The sequence below is a fragment of the Fundulus heteroclitus genome, chromosome 8 (genome assembly GCF_011125445.2).
Source record: "Fundulus heteroclitus isolate FHET01 chromosome 8, MU-UCD_Fhet_4.1, whole genome shotgun sequence".
In the NCBI taxonomy this organism is placed as follows: Eukaryota; Metazoa; Chordata; class Actinopteri; order Cyprinodontiformes; family Fundulidae; genus Fundulus; species Fundulus heteroclitus.
In genome coordinates this window covers 21,042,014-21,061,731 of record NC_046368.1, presented here as the reverse complement: position 1 = coordinate 21,061,731, position 19,718 = coordinate 21,042,014, and the positions used below count along the sequence as shown (strand labels likewise).

At 38.7% G+C, this 19,718-nt stretch overlaps 1 protein-coding gene across 1 annotated transcript in view; it reads left to right on the top strand.

The window, feature by feature from the left end:
* The first annotated feature begins 329 nt into the window (after nucleotides 1–329).
* Nucleotides 330–19,718, top strand: part of pcsk5a (proprotein convertase subtilisin/kexin type 5a) — a 51,174-nt gene continuing 31,785 nt past the window's right edge. The window contains exons 1-17 of the mRNA XM_036140715.1: nucleotides 330–338; nucleotides 1,407–1,511; nucleotides 4,393–4,560; nucleotides 4,659–4,799; nucleotides 5,093–5,169; nucleotides 5,420–5,508; nucleotides 5,608–5,780; nucleotides 5,881–6,087; nucleotides 10,759–10,859; nucleotides 10,972–11,075; nucleotides 11,451–11,571; nucleotides 11,829–12,017; nucleotides 14,539–14,675; nucleotides 14,810–14,932; nucleotides 15,097–15,199; nucleotides 19,058–19,248; nucleotides 19,464–19,548. Of these exons, the coding sequence (XP_035996608.1) occupies nucleotides 330–338; nucleotides 1,407–1,511; nucleotides 4,393–4,560; nucleotides 4,659–4,799; nucleotides 5,093–5,169; nucleotides 5,420–5,508; nucleotides 5,608–5,780; nucleotides 5,881–6,087; nucleotides 10,759–10,859; nucleotides 10,972–11,075; nucleotides 11,451–11,571; nucleotides 11,829–12,017; nucleotides 14,539–14,675; nucleotides 14,810–14,932; nucleotides 15,097–15,199; nucleotides 19,058–19,248; nucleotides 19,464–19,548 (2,123 nt within the window). The remainder of the gene's footprint in view (nucleotides 339–1,406; nucleotides 1,512–4,392; nucleotides 4,561–4,658; nucleotides 4,800–5,092; nucleotides 5,170–5,419; nucleotides 5,509–5,607; nucleotides 5,781–5,880; nucleotides 6,088–10,758; nucleotides 10,860–10,971; nucleotides 11,076–11,450; nucleotides 11,572–11,828; nucleotides 12,018–14,538; nucleotides 14,676–14,809; nucleotides 14,933–15,096; nucleotides 15,200–19,057; nucleotides 19,249–19,463; nucleotides 19,549–19,718) is intronic.

Here is a 19,718-nt window from a genome sequence, read left to right as displayed (position 1 = left end):
CTGATAGGTGATCTCTGCCAGTGAACCGGAGTCTAGACTTGACAGCTTCAGGCAGCCATCGTCCCTTTATTCCTTCGAGGCCGTTAGGAGGAGGCTTCTGTGTTTGTTTCTATTGGCAATGAGAAGCAGATTTAGTCAAACTGGGTGCAGGAACAACGCATGAAGGCTGTTAATTGATCAGAGCAGTAATGGGGCATTTGTTCACCCTGTGGATGGGAATTCTCCTGCAGTTTTGTCATGCTACAATTTATACGAACGACTGGGCGATAAACGTTAGAGGAGATCCTGAGTCTGTGAAGAAGATAGCAGAGAAATATGGATTTACAAACATGGGCCAGGTGAGTGTGCTGAAAATGCAAACTTTATTTACTTTTTTTAAACTCTATTACCGTGACAGTCTTCAAAAAGAGCCAGCTTTACTCACGACTGCCGCACTTTTATTAAGAGAAAACCACGCTTCAGTATGCTTATAACAAATACTCCAATGTTATGTACAAGAATAATGTAAAATTGAATTGTCGTTGTAGATTTTTATGAAAGTGGAAAGCTTTTCTTTTATATTACGTTTTCAAACTTCTGAATAAAAACGAATGCTTTGCTTATGATCTTTGTAGAACTAAAATGAAAAAAAAAGATCTCAGAGAATAATAACTTTGGTCACACAATAAAAACCTTTATAGCTTTAAAGGCATACAAGCTGAAGACAAAATTGTGCTAGTATTAATAATCAAAAAAAAATTCTCCATCTCGTGTTAACGCCATCAAATATTAATTGTTGCTTAGCATAAAAACCCCATGAGAATAAAATCCTGAACTTTATCACTGTTTTATTCAAGGTTCCAAGACCCACAGTACAACCATATAAATAATTTATTAAAGCAAATAAATAAACTATGCCTATAAAACTCAACTACTCCCTTGAGTTTGCTGCTGTAATGAAACTTTCAGGTTTTGGATCTGCTGCAAGTAAAATGAACCTTAGCACTCAATTAAAGCTAAATGCACTACTTTATAGAGCTCAGGTAAAAAAAAAATGAGAGAGTAAATTTACAAACAGAGCCACAAGGGACCAGATTAGGGGCATTATTTCTTATCTCGTGTGAACAAAGGGCAAGCTAATGAATTTTTGTAAGAAAAGAGTTTTTTAAAAAAATCTGCCAACATCATGACAGATTCTGCCCCTGTGTGCATGTTTGAGGCAAACTCAGACAGCAGTGCAGCAAGTCCTGTGGCTCAGGTTGCAGTTACCTGAAAAACTATCACAGGTGTTAGGTAGCAACTGATTGAAAGACACCAACAACAATTTTAATAATTTAGCAGCTGTTTAGAAAACCAACTTAGCAAAAACAGCACATATATATGGAATAAGAGAGGTTTTACTAAGTGGATTTTATTTGTTTCACCAGATTGGAGACTTGAGGGGTTACTACAGCTTCCGTCACCAGCAGACAATAAATCGTTCCACCGAATTCAACAAAGAAGTGACTAATCACCTTGCAAAGGAGACAAAGGTAAAGTAATGTGATACTCTGGAGACAGAGGACTCTGCTGAAATATTGATGTCGGCATATTTTTTTTTTCTCTGGGATGCAATGAAGTGTATCAGAGTAAGTTCACGTGCTTGACGTGGCAAATTATATTTATCAGCACTGTAAAGGCCTTTGTAGCATCTTGACTTTAACAAAAAAAAAAAAAAACATTGAAAGTGGACTAAAAAGCAATAATTCCAAAAAGAAAACAAGTATAACCCAAACTAATGTTATTTTCTATACCAAAAGTGGGACAAAAGGAAAACTTTCTTGCCTGCGGCATTCAGCATTGGCCTTAATCCTTTGAAAAGCCTTTTGAGGGTTGTTGTCTGTCTGTGTCAGTGTGTGGGAGACTAAAATCAAACTACATTTTCTTCATTAAAAGCATTTCTTTATTTTTCATAGCTTAAGAGATGTGTTTAAAATCTACTGTTGTGTCATCATGATGCCACAAAAAAGAGTACGGTCCTGCTGGGCCAAACAGTAATTACTTTCCTAACAATCGTTTGAATAAAGGCTGGCATCTTGTAGGTTAGCTGTCTGAGGTCCTTTTATTCATATCTAACTATCATCGTATCGGGTGATTGTTGTTCTCTGTTGGCCTGTCTTTTCAAAGTGGGAACCTTTGACCCGTGTTTACAAGCTTAACATTCATGAAAACAAGGCAGTTTTGTTATGTGAAAAACTGATGAGATCCCATTTAGTATTCTTTTAAAAGAAATGTTCATATATTGATTACTAATGTTTTTTTTTTGTTTTTTTTATTATTTATTTACCAACAAAAAACAATGGCAACAAAATGTGTTAGCTAACTAACGAAAAGGGTGGGACACCTACCCTTAAAGGAGCAATAATCAAATGATTCTGACCAAAACAAGATGTGTGACAAACCACACCTCTCTCTACCTCCGAAAACTAAGCACCATACCAGTAATCCGTTTCAATTTTGCATTTTTTTATCAAAAACAATTTTCCCTGAATCTACACAATGAAAGCAAATCTACACAATAAAGCAAAAATAATCGATTTGACTGAAACTTTCCTCTAATCAGCCCATATATGCCTGAGGCTGTGCACGCCATGTCACATTATGTGACACCTCTCGACTTTACGATTTCAACTCCCTTCCCTCCCTGTCCTCCAGAAAACCCTCCATAAACTGCAACTAGTACAAAGACAGCAGCTTGCATTATTACATCATCTACTTCACACCTGTACATTAACTCCACTGGCTCCCTGTCATCTTCAATATAAATCAGTCCTTTGAAAATACAAGGCCAACCACAACCTTGTACTTTTGTAAATGTTTGACTTTCGTATCTATCCAAGTGAATGCCTGTTCAAATGATTTGCTTTGTTATTTATCTTTTTATTTAGTACCATGATTATCCATACCGTTATCTCAAGGCACTCATAAATAAAATGTTACAATAAAAGGTGAACACAAACTGCACTACAGAAATACTGAAAACAGGAAACTAATTTAAAACTAATTTGTCTTTAACATGTTCAAATTTACATTTTCTCTAGCTATTTGCTAGTTTGACAGTTTATAATTTTATCATACAAATGAAAGCTTATCAATCTTGTCTGTTTATATTCGTTTTTATTCAATATATGTGTGACAGTTACTGCATCTGCAATATTGACCTTTTTTGAAGCCAGATGCTATGTCAACACTTTTTCCAAGTCATTGTCATAGTATCGCACCAATACATTAATGTATCTGTTCGCATTTGCATTTGTTGACTCATTTGCATTTAAACAAAACATCTTATTTTGCAGTTTGGCCAACAATTCTGTTTTATACTGAGCAGTGATACCGTGAGCGCAGCGATAAGAGGCATGTGCTTTGATAGTGACAATCTTGAAAGTCCACTCTCTGATCTTCAGCAACCAATGCTACAATTGTAGCATTACTTTCCATCAAATCAATATAGCAACACAAGTCTAATAAGACTGTAACACCAACACAAACAAACATATGACCATGCTCCTCTAGTAGCCTCCTAATAGTCTCTGACCCCTGTCTGATGAAGGTTCATCCCACTCCTCACTTTCAGCTGTGAGATATTGAAGTTGTTGTTTTTTTTTTTTTGTAAATTTTTGTTTATTTGCATGCACTGCCAGTTTAAAGTTTCTCCACATCATCTCAATAAGATATGGGCTTTTGACTTTACATTTCTTAATTTTCAGCAGGTTCTTGTTGGATTTGCTTGCATGTTTTGGGTCATTGTGACATTGCACGGTCCACCTTTTCTGTAGCCTTGACTTTTTTTTTTGACAGATGGTCTCGCATTTTCCTGGTGCTCTGGCCAAGTCCTGCTACAGCAAAGCATCTCACACCATTGTGGTTTTACATTTTATTCATATTCAGGCAGTTTGAGACTTAAAATCATTATCTTTTAACCAAGATGTTTGTTTCTTATTGGAAAGGACACGGGCATCTCCCAAAAAAATAAAAAAATACCCAATGTATCATGTTTGAAAACTAAACAAACTATGAGCTCATTGCAGCAGAGGTTTTGTATGTTATCGCTGCGACATTGATCATCAACTGGATTCAGTGAGCCAATTATTATTCTAAATTTGCTCACAAGTAATATTATTTTAATCAGAAATGCAAACACTTCAGCTCTGTAAGCATATTTATTTAGAAAACAGCATTGTGATATGGTTAAATGTGGACCTTTGTCATCATTTATTATTGAAAGTCTTCATATTTTGTATACGTGCAATACATATTTACAATCTCTCTGCTACACGTATTATTCCAAACTTACAAAGTGAAACATCTTTCCCTTAAATTCTATGTCGGAGGCACATCAGCGCATCTGCCCTAATTACCTGTGTTACTTTTAAGGTGAAATGGCTCCAGCAGCAGGTGGTGCTATGGAGAGTAAAGAGGACCTCCAGAAGTAGTCATGTCCATGCTGCTGATCTTGTGACTGATCATCCATCCATTCATCAGTCTAACGTCAACCACACTGTGCACTTTGGCTGGCCATTGTGGAATAACCTGTGGTACACTGTACGTCAATTTTTTTATTTTTTTTTCTCAGATCCTGAATCAAAACCAACTTTGTACCAAATTTATACCAGTCAAATGTGTCACCGTTTGCTTGACAGCGCTGCAGCGAGGCAAATGGCTGCCTGTCGGGTATGAACATTGCAGCGGCCTGGAGGAGAGGCTACACTGGGAAGGGTGTGGTGGTGTCTGTCCTAGATGATGGCATTGAGAGAGAGCATCCAGATCTGAAGCCAAATTATGTAAGTGCCCTGGGACGGGAGGCACTTTTCAGGAAGGGGACATTAATCATAAGCAATTTGGCTGAGCTGTAAGTGAAAGAGCAAGGAGCTGAGACAGATATTGCAGTCAGGAGCTTGTGGGCTAAAGGTTTAGAGAGGCCGGCTAGGAGCATTGGTATGGACATTAAATGTCTGATCCACTTAACTTTGTAGTGGACTGGTGAATAAGGCTCTTTGTGATTTGTCTGATGAAATAGAGACAGATAGCTGCTGGCAGCTGTTTTGTGCCGCTCCTTACTATTCACTTGATTTAGGACCCACTTGCCAGCTGTGATGTGAGCGAACAGGATCAAGATCCCTCTCCAAGTTATTCCAACGACGCAGCCAACTCGTGAGTAAATTTTACCTCTAAATTCCACTTTGCACATTCTGTGCAAAAGCCCCATAATAACACCAGTGCTAATTTAAGCATTTTTTTTTCCTTTCCATTTTTCTGCAATTACATGCATGTATAGATATGGAAATTACACCAGTCTGAAGTTTTGTTTTGTCCCTGGATTGATATCGTGGAAAAACCCTGCTTTTCCCTCATGCATATGCATCCAACCTCATGTTCTGATGTTCTCCTCCTTTCTCTGAAGCCATGGGACTCAGTGTGCTGGGACAGTGGCTGCATCTGCAAATAACTCTCTGTGCACAGTTGGAGTCTCATTCCACGCACGGATAGGAGGTAAGTCGACATGAAGGCTTCAAAGGAGCATTTTGAAGTACTTCTTTAAGGCATCACAGTGGATCCAAGCATTATTTTTTGTCTCAACATTCATTTTAGACATCCGTATGCTGGGAGGAGACGTGACAGATATTGTGGAAGCCCTATCGCTGAATTTCAGGCCACAGTACATTGATATATATTTAGCCAGCTGGGGGCCAGCTGATGATGGGGCCACTTTGGATGGACCTGGACCTCTTGCTCGTCTTGCTTTACAGAGTGGCATTAAGAAAGTGAGAAAACAATTGTGAAAGTTTACTCATCTTACTTTGGTTAATATTCTTCTAGTATTGATAATTATAAGTAATGGTTTCCTTCCCAAATGCATTACAGGGCCGGCAGGGAAGGGGATCAATTTTTGTTTGGGCCTCAGGGAATGGAGGGCGAAAAGGCGACCACTGCTCTTGTGATGGCTACAGCAGCAGCATATACACAATTTCTGTAAGCAGCGTCAGCCAGCATGGAATCCGTCCAGAATCCTTAGAAGAATGCTCCTCGACACTGGCAGCAGCATATAGTGGTCCGGAGACAGAAGAAATGGTGAGTTTACAAATCATCAGGAGTTGTTAAGTCTCAGGGACTGGCCTTTAGATATCTGCTGTATTGTATTACATATGGGGGGGGGGGGGCACACAAAGCAAACAGTCTTTTTTTTGGTCTTAACATCTGAATGATAAAGCCTTTATGCTTCTTTCACTTTTTTTCCTATATGACAACTTTTTTGGAAAGTTTGAATTTCAAAGAAAACGTCACATGCTTTTAAATAGAAGCACATTTTTTGGAACAAATCCTTTTACATCTAGAGTATGTTTACTTTTGATTTCACCCTATTTTGTTTATACTTACTAGATGTATATTGGGAGTAAGGGTGTAGACTTCATACTATTTAGGTACATCAGGAAGGAGATGACCACTTTATCCAGGCCTATTTAAAGATGAACCTTAAGTGTTCCCTGAGTGCTTCCTGAATGGTTATATAATTGTTAGCTAAATTAATAAGAAAAGTGGTTTAGCTGTCTTCAATTTGAGCCACTCCAAGCATTCAGCATGTCGAGGTCAGCAAATCTTTATCAATGTTGTAGTCTGCTCCTTGCTCTGAAGCACTTGCGCTATCTTTGATGTGTATTTGGGGTCTCACAATTGCAACGCTTGTGCAGTGGGAATTTTGTGATGCATCCAAAAACTCAGCTGCAGATATGGAATAGTGGAATGGGCATTTTAGCTGGCAGTGAAATAACTTTAACAGAACCTCAAATGAAATCTACAGATTCCACCATGTTCTTGTTTGCAGTGTCCACCTGCCCATATTTAATACCAGCTTAATCCTTGCAAAGTTACAGTGGAGGCTATCTGCAGCTGTCAATATATAACAGATGGGGTACACAGCATTCATCATAGAGTAACAGACAAACAGGATGGGTGCACATAGTCACACTTAAGGGCGATTTAGAGAGTCCAATGAAACGTGCATGGTTTTGGAGTTTGAGAAGAAGGTGGTATATGTGGAGAAAATGGAAGTTATGCTGTAACTATGGTTTTCTGAATTTTGGGATGTAAACAAAGTGGATATGCTTCCTTTCCCGCTGTGCATTTTCAGTTTTAATGTAAACATAGTCACATATGTGACATGTAGCCTTACTAGGTAACACTACTATTAATATCAATTGAGAAGCTAAGCTTGGTCTCTTGGGATGCAAAGTTCCAAGTGACCGCCTGTGACTGGCAGTCATGCTGGAATTCACATTTTAACTTTGTGTTTTTTTGCTTCTTGACTGCCAGTGGCAGTAAACAAAGTGGATGACCTATGCCAGCAACGTGGCCCATGTCAGTTTGAAAACCGCTCTAAATTCCAAAAAAGGTAAAAAACAAAGCAACTGGACTTGTTTTCCGTAGTTGAAGACGTTTCGCTTCCTCTCCAGGAAGCTTTCTAAATTCAAAAAGTCTGAAGTAATATGGAGTAACAAGCTTTATACAATTGGCAAACAAAGGCCTTGTAATGGCTTAGATAACATGCAAATTCAACAGAAACAGGACCTGAATTTGCATGTTATCTAAGCCATTACAAGGCCTTTTATTATGTCCTGAATAAGCTGGAAATATCTTTAAAAACCTAAAAACTTGCTTGGAGATTGCTTCACATCTAGTTATCTGATTGGCCCTATCTGATAGGGCTCCACCAGCGACTGTCCAGACTGATATGCCATCTTTACAGCGTAAGTCAGTCTGGCTGGCCAAGCTAGGAGGACGCAGCTGCCTTGCCCCTTGGAGAAACCGTGTCACCCAGTAATGCACCCTGACCCATCTGCCATCAACATGATAATGACTTACAGTGATTACTGTCCTGTGATCCTTCAAGGTAGACACTGACCAGTATCAAAAAGACCTTGAAGGTATCTCAGAATGTCCTGCAGGGAACAGTTAACCAGGTCCAGACCCCCTGTCACAGCTCCATGCCACAATGCGCTGCCAACTTCTTGCATAAGTTCTCAACGAAGGAGCCCTGACACGCCATTGCATTTGATGGAGAGTGGGTGCCAGGCCCATCAGAGGCTTCCAGACCCCTCGGGGCCCAAACTGTGAGCTGAAAATTGCCTGGAGTGGGTAGGCTACACCCTACCATCTATCTGAGACAACAGAAGCTTCCGATACTCCCTGCTCAGACTCTCATAAGCCCCTTAGGAGCCCTTACGAGAATCTTTCTGGATTGATGAGCCTGAAGCAGAGTGACCAGGATGGAAAAAATGGAGCAAGGACCGAATCTGGTCCATCCGCTCTGTAGTCGGTCACCTGGTGGAGAATGGGCAGTGTCAGCAGAAGAGGCCACTAGTCACTGAGTGTGGTGCTATGCTGATGAAGTCTCAGGTAAAAATGTCTTTCGCTAATTTACCGCCAACCCCAGTGCCTGGAAGTGTGTCAGGACCCTGGCCATAGCCAGACACACCTCGCTACCGTAGGGTCCTCAACCTGACCTGAGGGTCAAGATGTGGCACAGCGGAGTTAATGCTACCTTCATGCATCGTATTGATACCCAAGAACCCAGGGATGGGCCAAATGACAGAATGGCAAAATGGCAGAGCTTTCCCTTAAAGGCAAACCATAGATCTGGTATTTGTCTGCGTACTTAAATATATCCTGTTTTCTTTACTCAAACTTGAAATTTATTTTAGAATGGAAAATTTCCTGTAAAAGCTTTGCTCATTTACACTTTTTTAAAGTATAACTAAACCTGATGTAAAATGAATCATGGTGAAACCTACAATTTGCACAGGAAAGTTTTTTTTTTGTGCAAAGCCTCAGCTTAGCTTAGCTGTTTCTGCAAGCCAGCACATGGACTCATTCTCTGCCTGAAGCTGGCTCTTGAGGGGTACCGAAAGAGGCAAGTGTGCAGACACAACTCTGCATAATCTTTAAGTTGTGTTAAAAGCAAACACACCAGCAGACGCCCAGCGTTTACCCAGCGTGAATGCATGCTGTATCTAAATGATTTCCTAAAGGACTCCTCCTTTCCAGCTGCCGTTGACTCAGAGTGAAATCCCAGTGACGTTTAATGTTATATTACTGAATTAGCTGCTCTTAGATCAAGACTTGTAAATGGTAAATAGCTTGTACTTATATAACTCTTTAACTAGTCCGACAACCCCAAAGCACTTTACACTACAGTCCGTGATTCAGTCATTCACACACATATTCACAACCTGACGGTGGTGAGCTATGTTAGCAGCCACAGCTGCCCTGGGGCAGACTGAGGAGAGGCTGCCATACATCGGTGCCACCGATGACCACCGCCAGCAGGCAGTTTGGGGGAAGTGTCTTGCCCAAAGACACAACGACTGAGACCGTCGAACCGGCAACCCACCATTTGCAGGAAGAACTCCCAAACCCCTGCGCCACTGTCACCCCGTAACTTGTAGACACAAACAGACTCAATCATAATCTCCAAATTCTTGGAAAAGAATGTCACTTATGAAGACGTTATTTACCCATGTATGTGCACGTTTCCCTGACAATAGAAAATATAAATATCAGCACATTAAGATAAAGCCAAAAATCATCAACTTAGATGATGAACTGTGAAGGCCATTAAAAGAGGTGCAATGACATAATTTGACTTTAGCTTCTAATTAACCGTCACATTAGATGGAGTAACCAACAAAACTGAAATGTTTTTGTTTTTTATGTTGGAAGCTATGTGTTACAATAGCTGCATCATTTCTTAAATCTCTTTCTTGTAGAACATCTTTCCTTCAGGGAAATAAGATTCAATTTATATAAATAATATTAATTAAATGAAAATAGAAAAATATAATAAATAATTATATGGAGGTTCAGGGAGATTACATGTTAAATAATGTCCTGATTATATTTTTATGAGACTGAGGTGACAAGTTATCTCAGCATCTATATTTAACAAAGTTTGTCTAAATAAATAATGGGTTTGAGTACTTATCCTAAAATATATTTTAAAACATAAAATCACATCAAAATGATTTATTGTAGACATGGCTGTTGTCAGCTCTGGTATGGTTAGTTAAATATGCCAGTATCCCCCAGGGAGGCCTAAAACCCCAGGAAAACAGCAGATCTTTCATCACTGGTTGTTGTTTTTCTGCTATTCATGATCCGAACCATGACGTTCTTCATGTGCTCTTTATCTGGTGCCACCACTTGACAAGAGTGTTATTTCCCTGTTGGTGTGCACAGCCAACAAGGTCACAAAAATCTGGGTTCCCCATAGGCCTTTGTACATAAATAGGCAACTCTAATTTGTGGGAGTATATAAAAAAATATCTACATGACACAAACTTTGCAGTCAAGCAGACAGTAGAGCTTACTAGGTATGAATTAAGCATTAGAAAAGCTGACTCATAGGTTTACCAAGAGCAAATACACATTTACTTCAAAAAGGAACGTGTGAGCGTTTAAGCAGAATTGCAAAAATAAAATTGAGACTCTGAGATAAAGCTTTTTCAAGAATAATTTTTCTCACATTCATATATATGTATGTATATATATATATATATATATATATATATATATATATATATATATATATATATATATGCAGTCAGACAGGCTCAGTTGGTTCATTTGTAGGACATTTGTTCTTTATCTAAAATAATAATGGCACAGAAGCATAACTTTTTCAGTTTATCATCATCATTGTTTCACTAACTTCAGTCTCAAGTAAATGGTATTTGCTGCCGTTGACAGATATCCCTTGGACCACAGCAGAGATGTAGCAGGACTCTGTCAGGAACCTCCCTCTCCTCCTCGTTAGTTGCCGGCGTAATTGCTCTTACTTTGGAGGCCAAGTGAGCGACTCTATCCCACACAACATCCGCATATCAAGGAACGAAGGGTCTGACTCAATACATAAAATAGTTACTAAGACAATTTTGTTTCCCTCTGCATGACCCGTCACAGCCCTCTCCTAACCTGGAGGGATGTGCAGCACATCATCATCCGAACATCAAAAGCTCATCATCTTGCTGCTCCTGACTGGCGGTACAATGGAGCCGGATACAAAGGTAACAACATCTCTCTGCTGAATTTCAAATTACAAACATATCCCCCCCACATTGGTAGTTTTTTTATTAAAAAACACACGATACCTTCTGCATGAAATCCTCCCAACACTCAGAGAGAAGAGGAGCTAAGACTGATGTTTCAGTGAATGTTCTTTTAGCTTTTTATTTTTTTTTAGGGAAGCCATAAAGCAGCGAGCATTTTGAAAACTAACGAGGTACAGTGAGCAGAACAGCGATAAACGCCTACAGAGTCTCGGGGGGGACGTGAAATCTTTTAGAAGCCTCTGTGCCCTCCCCACCCCTGCTAATGTGTTGTGTACTTGTGTGTGTGCGTGTGTGTGATTGTTTGTGTGTGTGTGTGTGCTTTTCTGTCAGTGAGCCACCTGTACGGCTTTGGCCTGCTGGATGCTGAGAGCATGGTGAAGGAGGCTGAGCGCTGGAAACAAGTCCCAGAACAGCATGAGTGTGTGGAGGAAGAGGCCATCCAGCTGAGCAGGTAACGCACCAACAACAAGCAGGAGCTCTTTAGTCTGAGTCAGGGCTTCCCCTGATTTCTTCTCATCTATCACACTTCATCTATTTCTGTCTCGGTTCGCATGCTGATTCTCACGCACTTTAATAAGCTTCATTTTCTCTTGTGCCGTGATCTTCTAACGCTCTCTGGCGCCTCTTGCTTTTCCGCCTCCTCTCTCATCTCTGATGCTCACTGTTTCGCTTTATGTTCCCCCCCCCCCTCCTGTCTGTCTCATACAGAATTATTCATCCCGGCTCAGTGTTGACGTCTGCGTACGAGACCACCGGCTGCTCCGGCGAGGCCTCGCGGCACGTTGTTTATGTGGAGCACGTCGTAGTCCGCGTAACCATCACTCACAGCCGTCGCGGCGACCTTTCCATCACGCTTATGTCACCTGCAGGCACTGTGTCGCAGCTGCTGGCTCACAGGTAACAAGAGGAAAGCTCCATCCAAACTACTGCGGCACCCCAAGGTCTTATCTGCAATGGATTGGAGGGAGATTTCTGTATGGAAACCAATTTGTTTAGAGCTCAGCATTCACTGCTTATAGCAATAGTCTTCACTTAGTCTTCAGGCATGAGTAGAAATCAGCTTGGGAAAACACTTCTGGATGAACAAAGCAGTTGTGCTAATATATTTTTTCAAGGGAACTTGTTTTTGGGCAGATTCCGTGAAGAATTAATTCCTGGCACGGTCCCTATATGCATTTTGTGCTTTTTTTTTCTCGACTCATTATAATATACATAATAAACAAGAAATACAAACGCTTTTTTTAAATGCCATTTAAAATAATTATTTGTATTGACTAAAACCGGAGGAAGAATTATGCCTACTGGTATATTTTTTCACTAACATATAGAAACACAAAATACAAAGCTTTTAAAGCAAGCACTAAAAGAAAAACGAAAAGGCTAATTCTGCTCTCTGTGTATTTTGGTCGATGACATCACAAGAGGCAGAAGAATCGAGCTGGCATTAATAAACACAATGGAGGACATGACATTGTTTTTCACAGTTTTGAGATAGATTCTCAGGTACTTCAGTTGAATTTGAGTTGCAACAGGTTCAGCATGGCCTTTTTGTGCCCACTGTTTGACTACCAATACCCCCAAACCTGGAATGATGGCGATGTGGTATAGGCTGTAATACAAATTGTATAGATTTCCAGACAACATCAGAATCATAATCATTTATAAATAGACGCCTTTTAGCAGGGAATTGGCAGTAAAAGGTCCCCTTAAGGGATTGTCCATGGGTCACATAACATCTTTATGGTAATTGCCTGTTTTTGAAGTAGGACCACTTTCTGGCCTCTTTGTGGTCACATTTGCAGAAGTTAGTGAAGGTGTGAGTAAACCCTCGACAGGTCACCAGATCACATGGCATCACAGCATCACAGCCTATATTTTTGGACTGTTTAAGTAAATGGAGAAAATATGTAGACTTCATAGAGAAATATATATATACATATATATATATATATATATATATATATATATATATATATATATATATATATATATATATATATATATATATATATATATATATATATATATGCATGTCTGTTACTTTTCTTTTGTTACTGCTCTGTTACTTTTTAATCTTTGTCATTAAACTTTGTGTTAACTTTAAGTTATCTTGAAAGACTGATGCATGCAGAACATATGGGGGTAACTGTATTCCAATTGAAATAGGTGTGACTCTACCAGTTATAAATAAGTTACATGCAGGCTTTTAAAGAACAGTGTGGTTTCTGGATGAAAGTGCCAGATCTGCATTTCAATACATTTGTCCAGAGGATCTCAAATGTTTTATGACATGTAACGCCACAGTAAATACTTGTTTTCTCCAAGTACCAGAACAATAGGTCAAGAAATTTAGAGGTATGTAAAATATGTTTGAGTCCAAGTTAGAAAAATTGAAAAGAGATGCTCCCCTGAAGTTAGCATTTTAAAGAGGTTAGAAGTTTTTCAATACCCCAAAACCTCTAAATCCTATATGACTGAATTTCTTTTAGAACTAAGTGACAGCTGCAGTAAAAAACTGCATCTTAACTTTTTAAGAACTTTTTTTTTTTCATTAAATCTTCTTGGCACCGTGCGATAACGCATTCGTTAGTGAACATGTTGCACGTTGTGGCGGGGGACCCAGCCGCAGACAGGAGCCAGGCAGGATCATGATGAAGGGAAGTATTTTGAGGAAAAGTAGAAGAACAGACTTGTGAAACTGAAGGAGACAGGAAGGAAAGCATTAAGAAGCTAACTGGCAAGATGTGAAGATGTTGTGTCTCACAACAGCTGAAAGCAAACCAGGAGTAAAAATACAGGGAAGTGTTAATACTGTGGCAAAGAACAGGTGAGTGCCATCACACTGTGAGAGGAAACAGGAGCTTAGATAGATAACTGAGGAAAGTGGAGATGGAGAAACAGAAGAAATAGATATAAAGTTATTGTATAAAAAACAAATAATCACAGCTGAAAAACAAATCACAGGAGTAACTCAAAAAATAGTTGCCAGAACAGAGAACTCAGACAAAGCTGAACTAAACTCATACAGATCATGACGAGAAGTGCACTTATTTTCTTTCGATTGATTCATTTTTCATATTTTCTGTAACCAACAACGATTCTATGCTTACTTGGGAAATATGAAACTGCCTTTCTATTCAGCTGTAAAATGTGCCCAGTCAGCACAGATTCACAAAATGCCAGAACACTCTGCCTCTGTTATACATTGGCCAAACATGAAACAAAGCAAAACTTTTTAGATCACATGAAAATGACTTTTTACTCAATACATGAGAAAATACAATTGTTCTTGAGATATTCCGACCAGAAGTACTAATTCAAATTAGATAATCTTTTAAACAATGTTGCTTTAAAGACATGTCTTAATTAGCGGTGGTAGTAGTTGTATGCTCATGATTGTGTGATTTTTTTGCTTTAGGCCTCTTGACAACTCCACTGAAGGATTTCAGAACTGGGAATTCATGACAGCTCATTCCTGGGGGGAACAGGCAGCGGGGGAATGGACTTTGAAAATCAAGGATACTCCCTCTCAGAAGCGAGACAGCGCTGAATTAGGTTTGTTCGTTCTCTTTGTAGCATCTCTCCATTGTGAGACCTATTTACACTGAACATCAAGAGGAGGCAGCAGATACACGGCGCGTCGGCCTCGGGGGACAAACCTGTTTTTCTTTCTCTCTGTTGGTTCACAGGCATGCTGAAAAAGTGGTCTCTGGTGATTTATGGCACTGCAGAGCAGCCGTATCCCATGCACCATCAGCGAGCCCGATCAGCTGAGCTCTCCGTGGATAGTGATCTCATTGAAGGGGATGACGGTGAGTCACGTCCAAGCTCAGGCTTTTTATACGTTACTATCACGTACACCTTTGTATTCAGATTACAGAATGTGAATGCTAAAAGGTAATCTTTACAAAAGCACAACATAAAATAACCCCAAAGGCTTTTTGTGACCGGATTTTGAGAGTGTTTACTCTTTTAGGACCCTGCGACCCAGAATGCAGTGACGACGGTTGTGACGGGCCTGGCCCTCAGCAGTGTGTCACATGTCTGCACTTTTTTCTGAAGTTCAAGAACAACTCAAGGTTAGCATGATGACGAAAATGCTGCATACAGTAAGTAGATGCAGACAGCCTGTGTTGAAGCTGTTTCTTTTTCCCATGTATACGCAACTTCTACATGCCAAGAATTTACATACACTCTGTGAAGTGATGAGTTACGCTTTATTTCCTCATATTTTACTTCCTAAGGGCTATGTTTTTTTCTAACCCTTTAAAAAGGTCTTTAGCAATATCTTTTAAGCTTTCCTAAAGCCTTTAAAAGGTTTTCTCCAATTTTTTTCTCACTCATTTGTAATCCGGTGCATAAACATTTGTCTTTTTTAATCTTTTTTAAAGCCACTTAACTCTGACCTATGAATCATTCAGGCACAAAATGCTCCTAAACTCTTGTGTACACATGAAGAACAAACTTTAAACAAATCCTTTAGACACTTTGTTCTTTAGCAGGCTGTAAACAAACACAAAATATGCTCCAATGTTTTTATTGAAAATGTGAACTCACTTTGAGAGACACCGGGGGGTACATACCCCTTGAGCTCAATTTCAATGAGAATTTATGTGTTAAACCAGCGAAGATTGCATAGCTGTGAAGTGGAATTTTTTGTATTTATTTATTTTATTTTTTACAAAAAATATGTGTAAAGGTCCCATTCTTTGGTTAAATCCCAGAAGAAATACCACCAATAACCCCTTTTCACTGACCTATAAGGAGTATTATGTATCCTTATTGAATTTCCCCAACTATTTCTTCAAGACATGACTTTCAAGGCTTTGTTTGTCCCCTGTTCTCTGCAAATTTAAGTGCTCCTTGCACAACGTGCTGTCTTGAACAGGCCAAAGGATTGCACAGATAATAAGTGAAAACGCAGCAAAACTAAAAAGGACAACATTGAAAGACCTTCTGAAAACTTGGAGTACTATTAAGCAAGACTACTTTAAAATTTCATAATAAAGTATGGCTCCTAAGATATAAGGTACAAAGAAATTTGGAGTGTTTTCAAACCAATTCACTCTACTGTATAAAACATAAAAGTCTACGACCACGTATGTTCTATAAAAAAACAATACTCCAACAAAATAAAAAATATCACTGATAAGACAAGGTGATAGAGTTTAACAATTTCCAAATGCATTCACTGAATTAAATTTGTTCAAACTGCAATTAATTCTTTTGATTATTTTGTTACTGATCTTTTATTTCTTTTAATATGTAAACGTAAACTATAAGAACTGGACTGTGGTTAAGGCATTAAATTGTTTCTAAAGTTGTATTAATGTTTTCAAATCTGTTCTAACAAGGTGCTGTTTAAACGTTCACAACCATAATTAAACCATATTATGTTTTACAACTTTAACTGAGTTTAAATATTTGTTCACAACTCAAATAAATATGACTGTACAGACATGTTGAATAGATTGGAATATGCATTCTGGTGAGGATTTTTTGGTAAGATTAAAAGTGCCTTCTTAAAATCCCATCAAGCCGGTTTTTAAAATACTTTTTACTACGCCCACATTTCTGCATCAAAAATGTTTTTATAGGTTTCATATAATATTCTAATGTGTTGTGTATTCATTAGCAGAAATTCATCATATTTGACAGATGGCTTGAAAACATCAGTCTGTGAATAATCAATCTACATATTTTATTTTACTTAGTGACTTGAGTTACTGAAATGAGTGATATTCTAATTTGTTTAATATAACCATAAGCATAAGGGCCTTATTGTCCTCTGCTATACACCACATTTTAGATAGGATGACTCTGTTTATTGACACAAAAAAATAGTTGATTTGGGGGTTAGTTACCCTTTTTGTTGCCAAAAAAACAACAAAAAGATACTTTAGATTTGACTCTGACACCCGGTTTGGGACTCCAGTCTTATAAACGATATTAATTGTGCACACATTTGAGTAACTTATTAATGTGTTTCCCTTTGAGCTTTCTTTGTATATAAATTATTAGTTGTCATGATGTATGTATGAGTTCTCTTTAATGTGTCTCAATGATGCATTTGGGTAAAGTGAGTTAACAGCAGCTTTTAAAGTTATTCTTCCATCATTGTGAAATAATTTAAAGTAAGTAGGTCATAGATTGCAGCTCTGGCAGGCATTCTCCTGTTAAAGGTTGCCTTTGATCTGTTAAACTGAGTTGCTGGTCTGATGATGATGATGATGATGATGATGATGATGATGATGATGATGATGATGATGATGACCAACTAATGGTTGTAGCCATAATATTAGCAGCACAGATGTCTCCAAAACTTAACTCTGCATTAAATCATTTTGCATCATTTTAAAACGACAGAAACCTAACTTTCCCCTGACACCCCACGGTTACTTAGTGTCAAGACAAATGCAGTATTGGTTTCTGAAAACCAAAATAACTTTTTCCTTCAGATATTGCGCATTCACAGGTGTTGAGTTTCCTTCAAACAAAAATAGTTTTAGGTAAATATCATGGCTCTTTATTTTAAAGATACTTCACAGTGCTTCATAGCAGTTTTTGTCTCAAAAATGTTGTTCAATCGCCATGTGTCTTGAGGACAAGGATTTCAATTAATAATGTACACAAATTCTGTGTTTTAGGCAGAAGACTCACGTGAAAAAGCTAGATTCAGTAATCATATGCATGCACTTGCAGCAAATACTTCAAACTTGACTTGGTCAAAGAAAACATTGAGATTTGACTTGAGCTGGTAGTGAAAATCTTGAGATTTGGATCGCCTCTAAGAGACTTGAGACATGACCTGGACTTTGGAGAAAAATATTTATCAACTTGTAGCAAAAGACTTCAAATTTAACTTGTTCTTGGTCATCAAAGGTTTATAATGGGGACAAATGACTTGAGAACATCTCTGACAGCATACAATAACAACGGCTAACTTTGAGGAGCAATAAGAGAAATGTCAATATTTCAAACATTAAGAAATGAAAAATTGTGATGTGAAGAACTAAAGGTATCTTTTTAGACCCAATAGGGTATGACCTCACACACCATCTTTCTGTGTGGTTCTCCAATCTCGTATCTCATGAATGTACGTGCATGTGAATAGCTGCCAGTCAGGGCTTAGCTCCTTCCTGGCCATAAAATGCTACCATCAGAGAAGTGTAGGGTAGGAGCAAAATGGTGGCAACAATTTTGCTTGCTAACAATTGCAAAGTTATGAGTTACTTACTTCTTCACTAGACTTGTTCCTCCGAAGGTGATGCTGTTTTGCTGTGTTTTTATCCTTTGCAAATATGCGCATACGAAGCAACACATGACAAAGGGAGGATAAAGGTGGTGGGGGGGGGGGGGGTACAGCTGGAGAGGAAGTAGAGAGAGGCGGGGCTTGTCACACATCTTGTTTTGGTCTACAGGCAGTGCTCAAAAATTCACCTAGTGGTGAAATTTCACTTACTGCTCTTTTAAACAATCCCAAGTTAAATTGTAATCAAAATCTAAAGCTCCAAATTATTGCAAAGCAAATAAACAAAACAATAAAAAACTAGTTAGTGTTGTGTAGAATTTAACTAAAACTTCAGAATAAAATGTAATCAATCAATCTATCAATCTATCAATCAAAGACTTATTCAGACACAAAAAATAAACAAAAACAGACAGAACTAAAACAAGACACAATACAAGTGTAGATGTTTATCCATTGCCATTTAAACTAAGGTGCCAATAATTCCACAGACTAGCAGAGAACCTAATTGAGTTCTGTATAGGGTTGGTCAAGGTGTAAATGATGCCGTTTACAGAGTCTGTTACCCTACAAATACATCTGTGCATGTATGTACAGCAAATCTTGATTATTGAACATCCTCCAAAAACTACATTGTATTTCTTCTTGTGAATCCTGTTTTGTTTTGTGTTTTATGATTATCTATTAGGTTGTGTGTGTCAGAGTGTCCCAGTGGGTTCTGGGGTGACCGGAGGCGCTGTAAGAGATGTTACTCTTCGTGTGCGAGCTGTACTGGGAGTCGGAGCAACCAGTGCACTTCCTGTGTATCTGGTCATCACCTGACAGAGGGAACCAATACCTGCACAGCCTCCTGTGGAGATAACTACTACCTGGACCATGGTTTGACTTTTCACTTGTCCTTCAAAACTTTCCTTTTGTGAATATTTACAAGGCATGTCATTGACTTAACCTTTAAGGAATCATTGCTCATTCAGCGGAAATAAAGCACGCTAATAAATAGTCAACTCCTGTAACTGCAGTTGAGAAGTGTGAGAGTAGGACTGATCTCTGGTACTGATGTCTGTTGTTTGTGTTTTTGTTTTTTTTCCCCACAGAAGCGGATATGTGCAAGAAATGCAGTGAAAACTGCTTGAAGTGCACCTCATACAGCATCTGCACAGAATGCAAACCAGGCACAAGGTGAAACAAATTCTCTGATGATGCTTGAATCAACTGCTCGGTAAACACAGCTCCTGCTGATGAGAATACTGATCCTCCCTGTGTAAACACTGCAGACATAATCAGAGTAATTAGAAGAAAGCTGCAGTACATTATAACTCTGTCACTCTCCTGTTTGACAAGCAACTGGC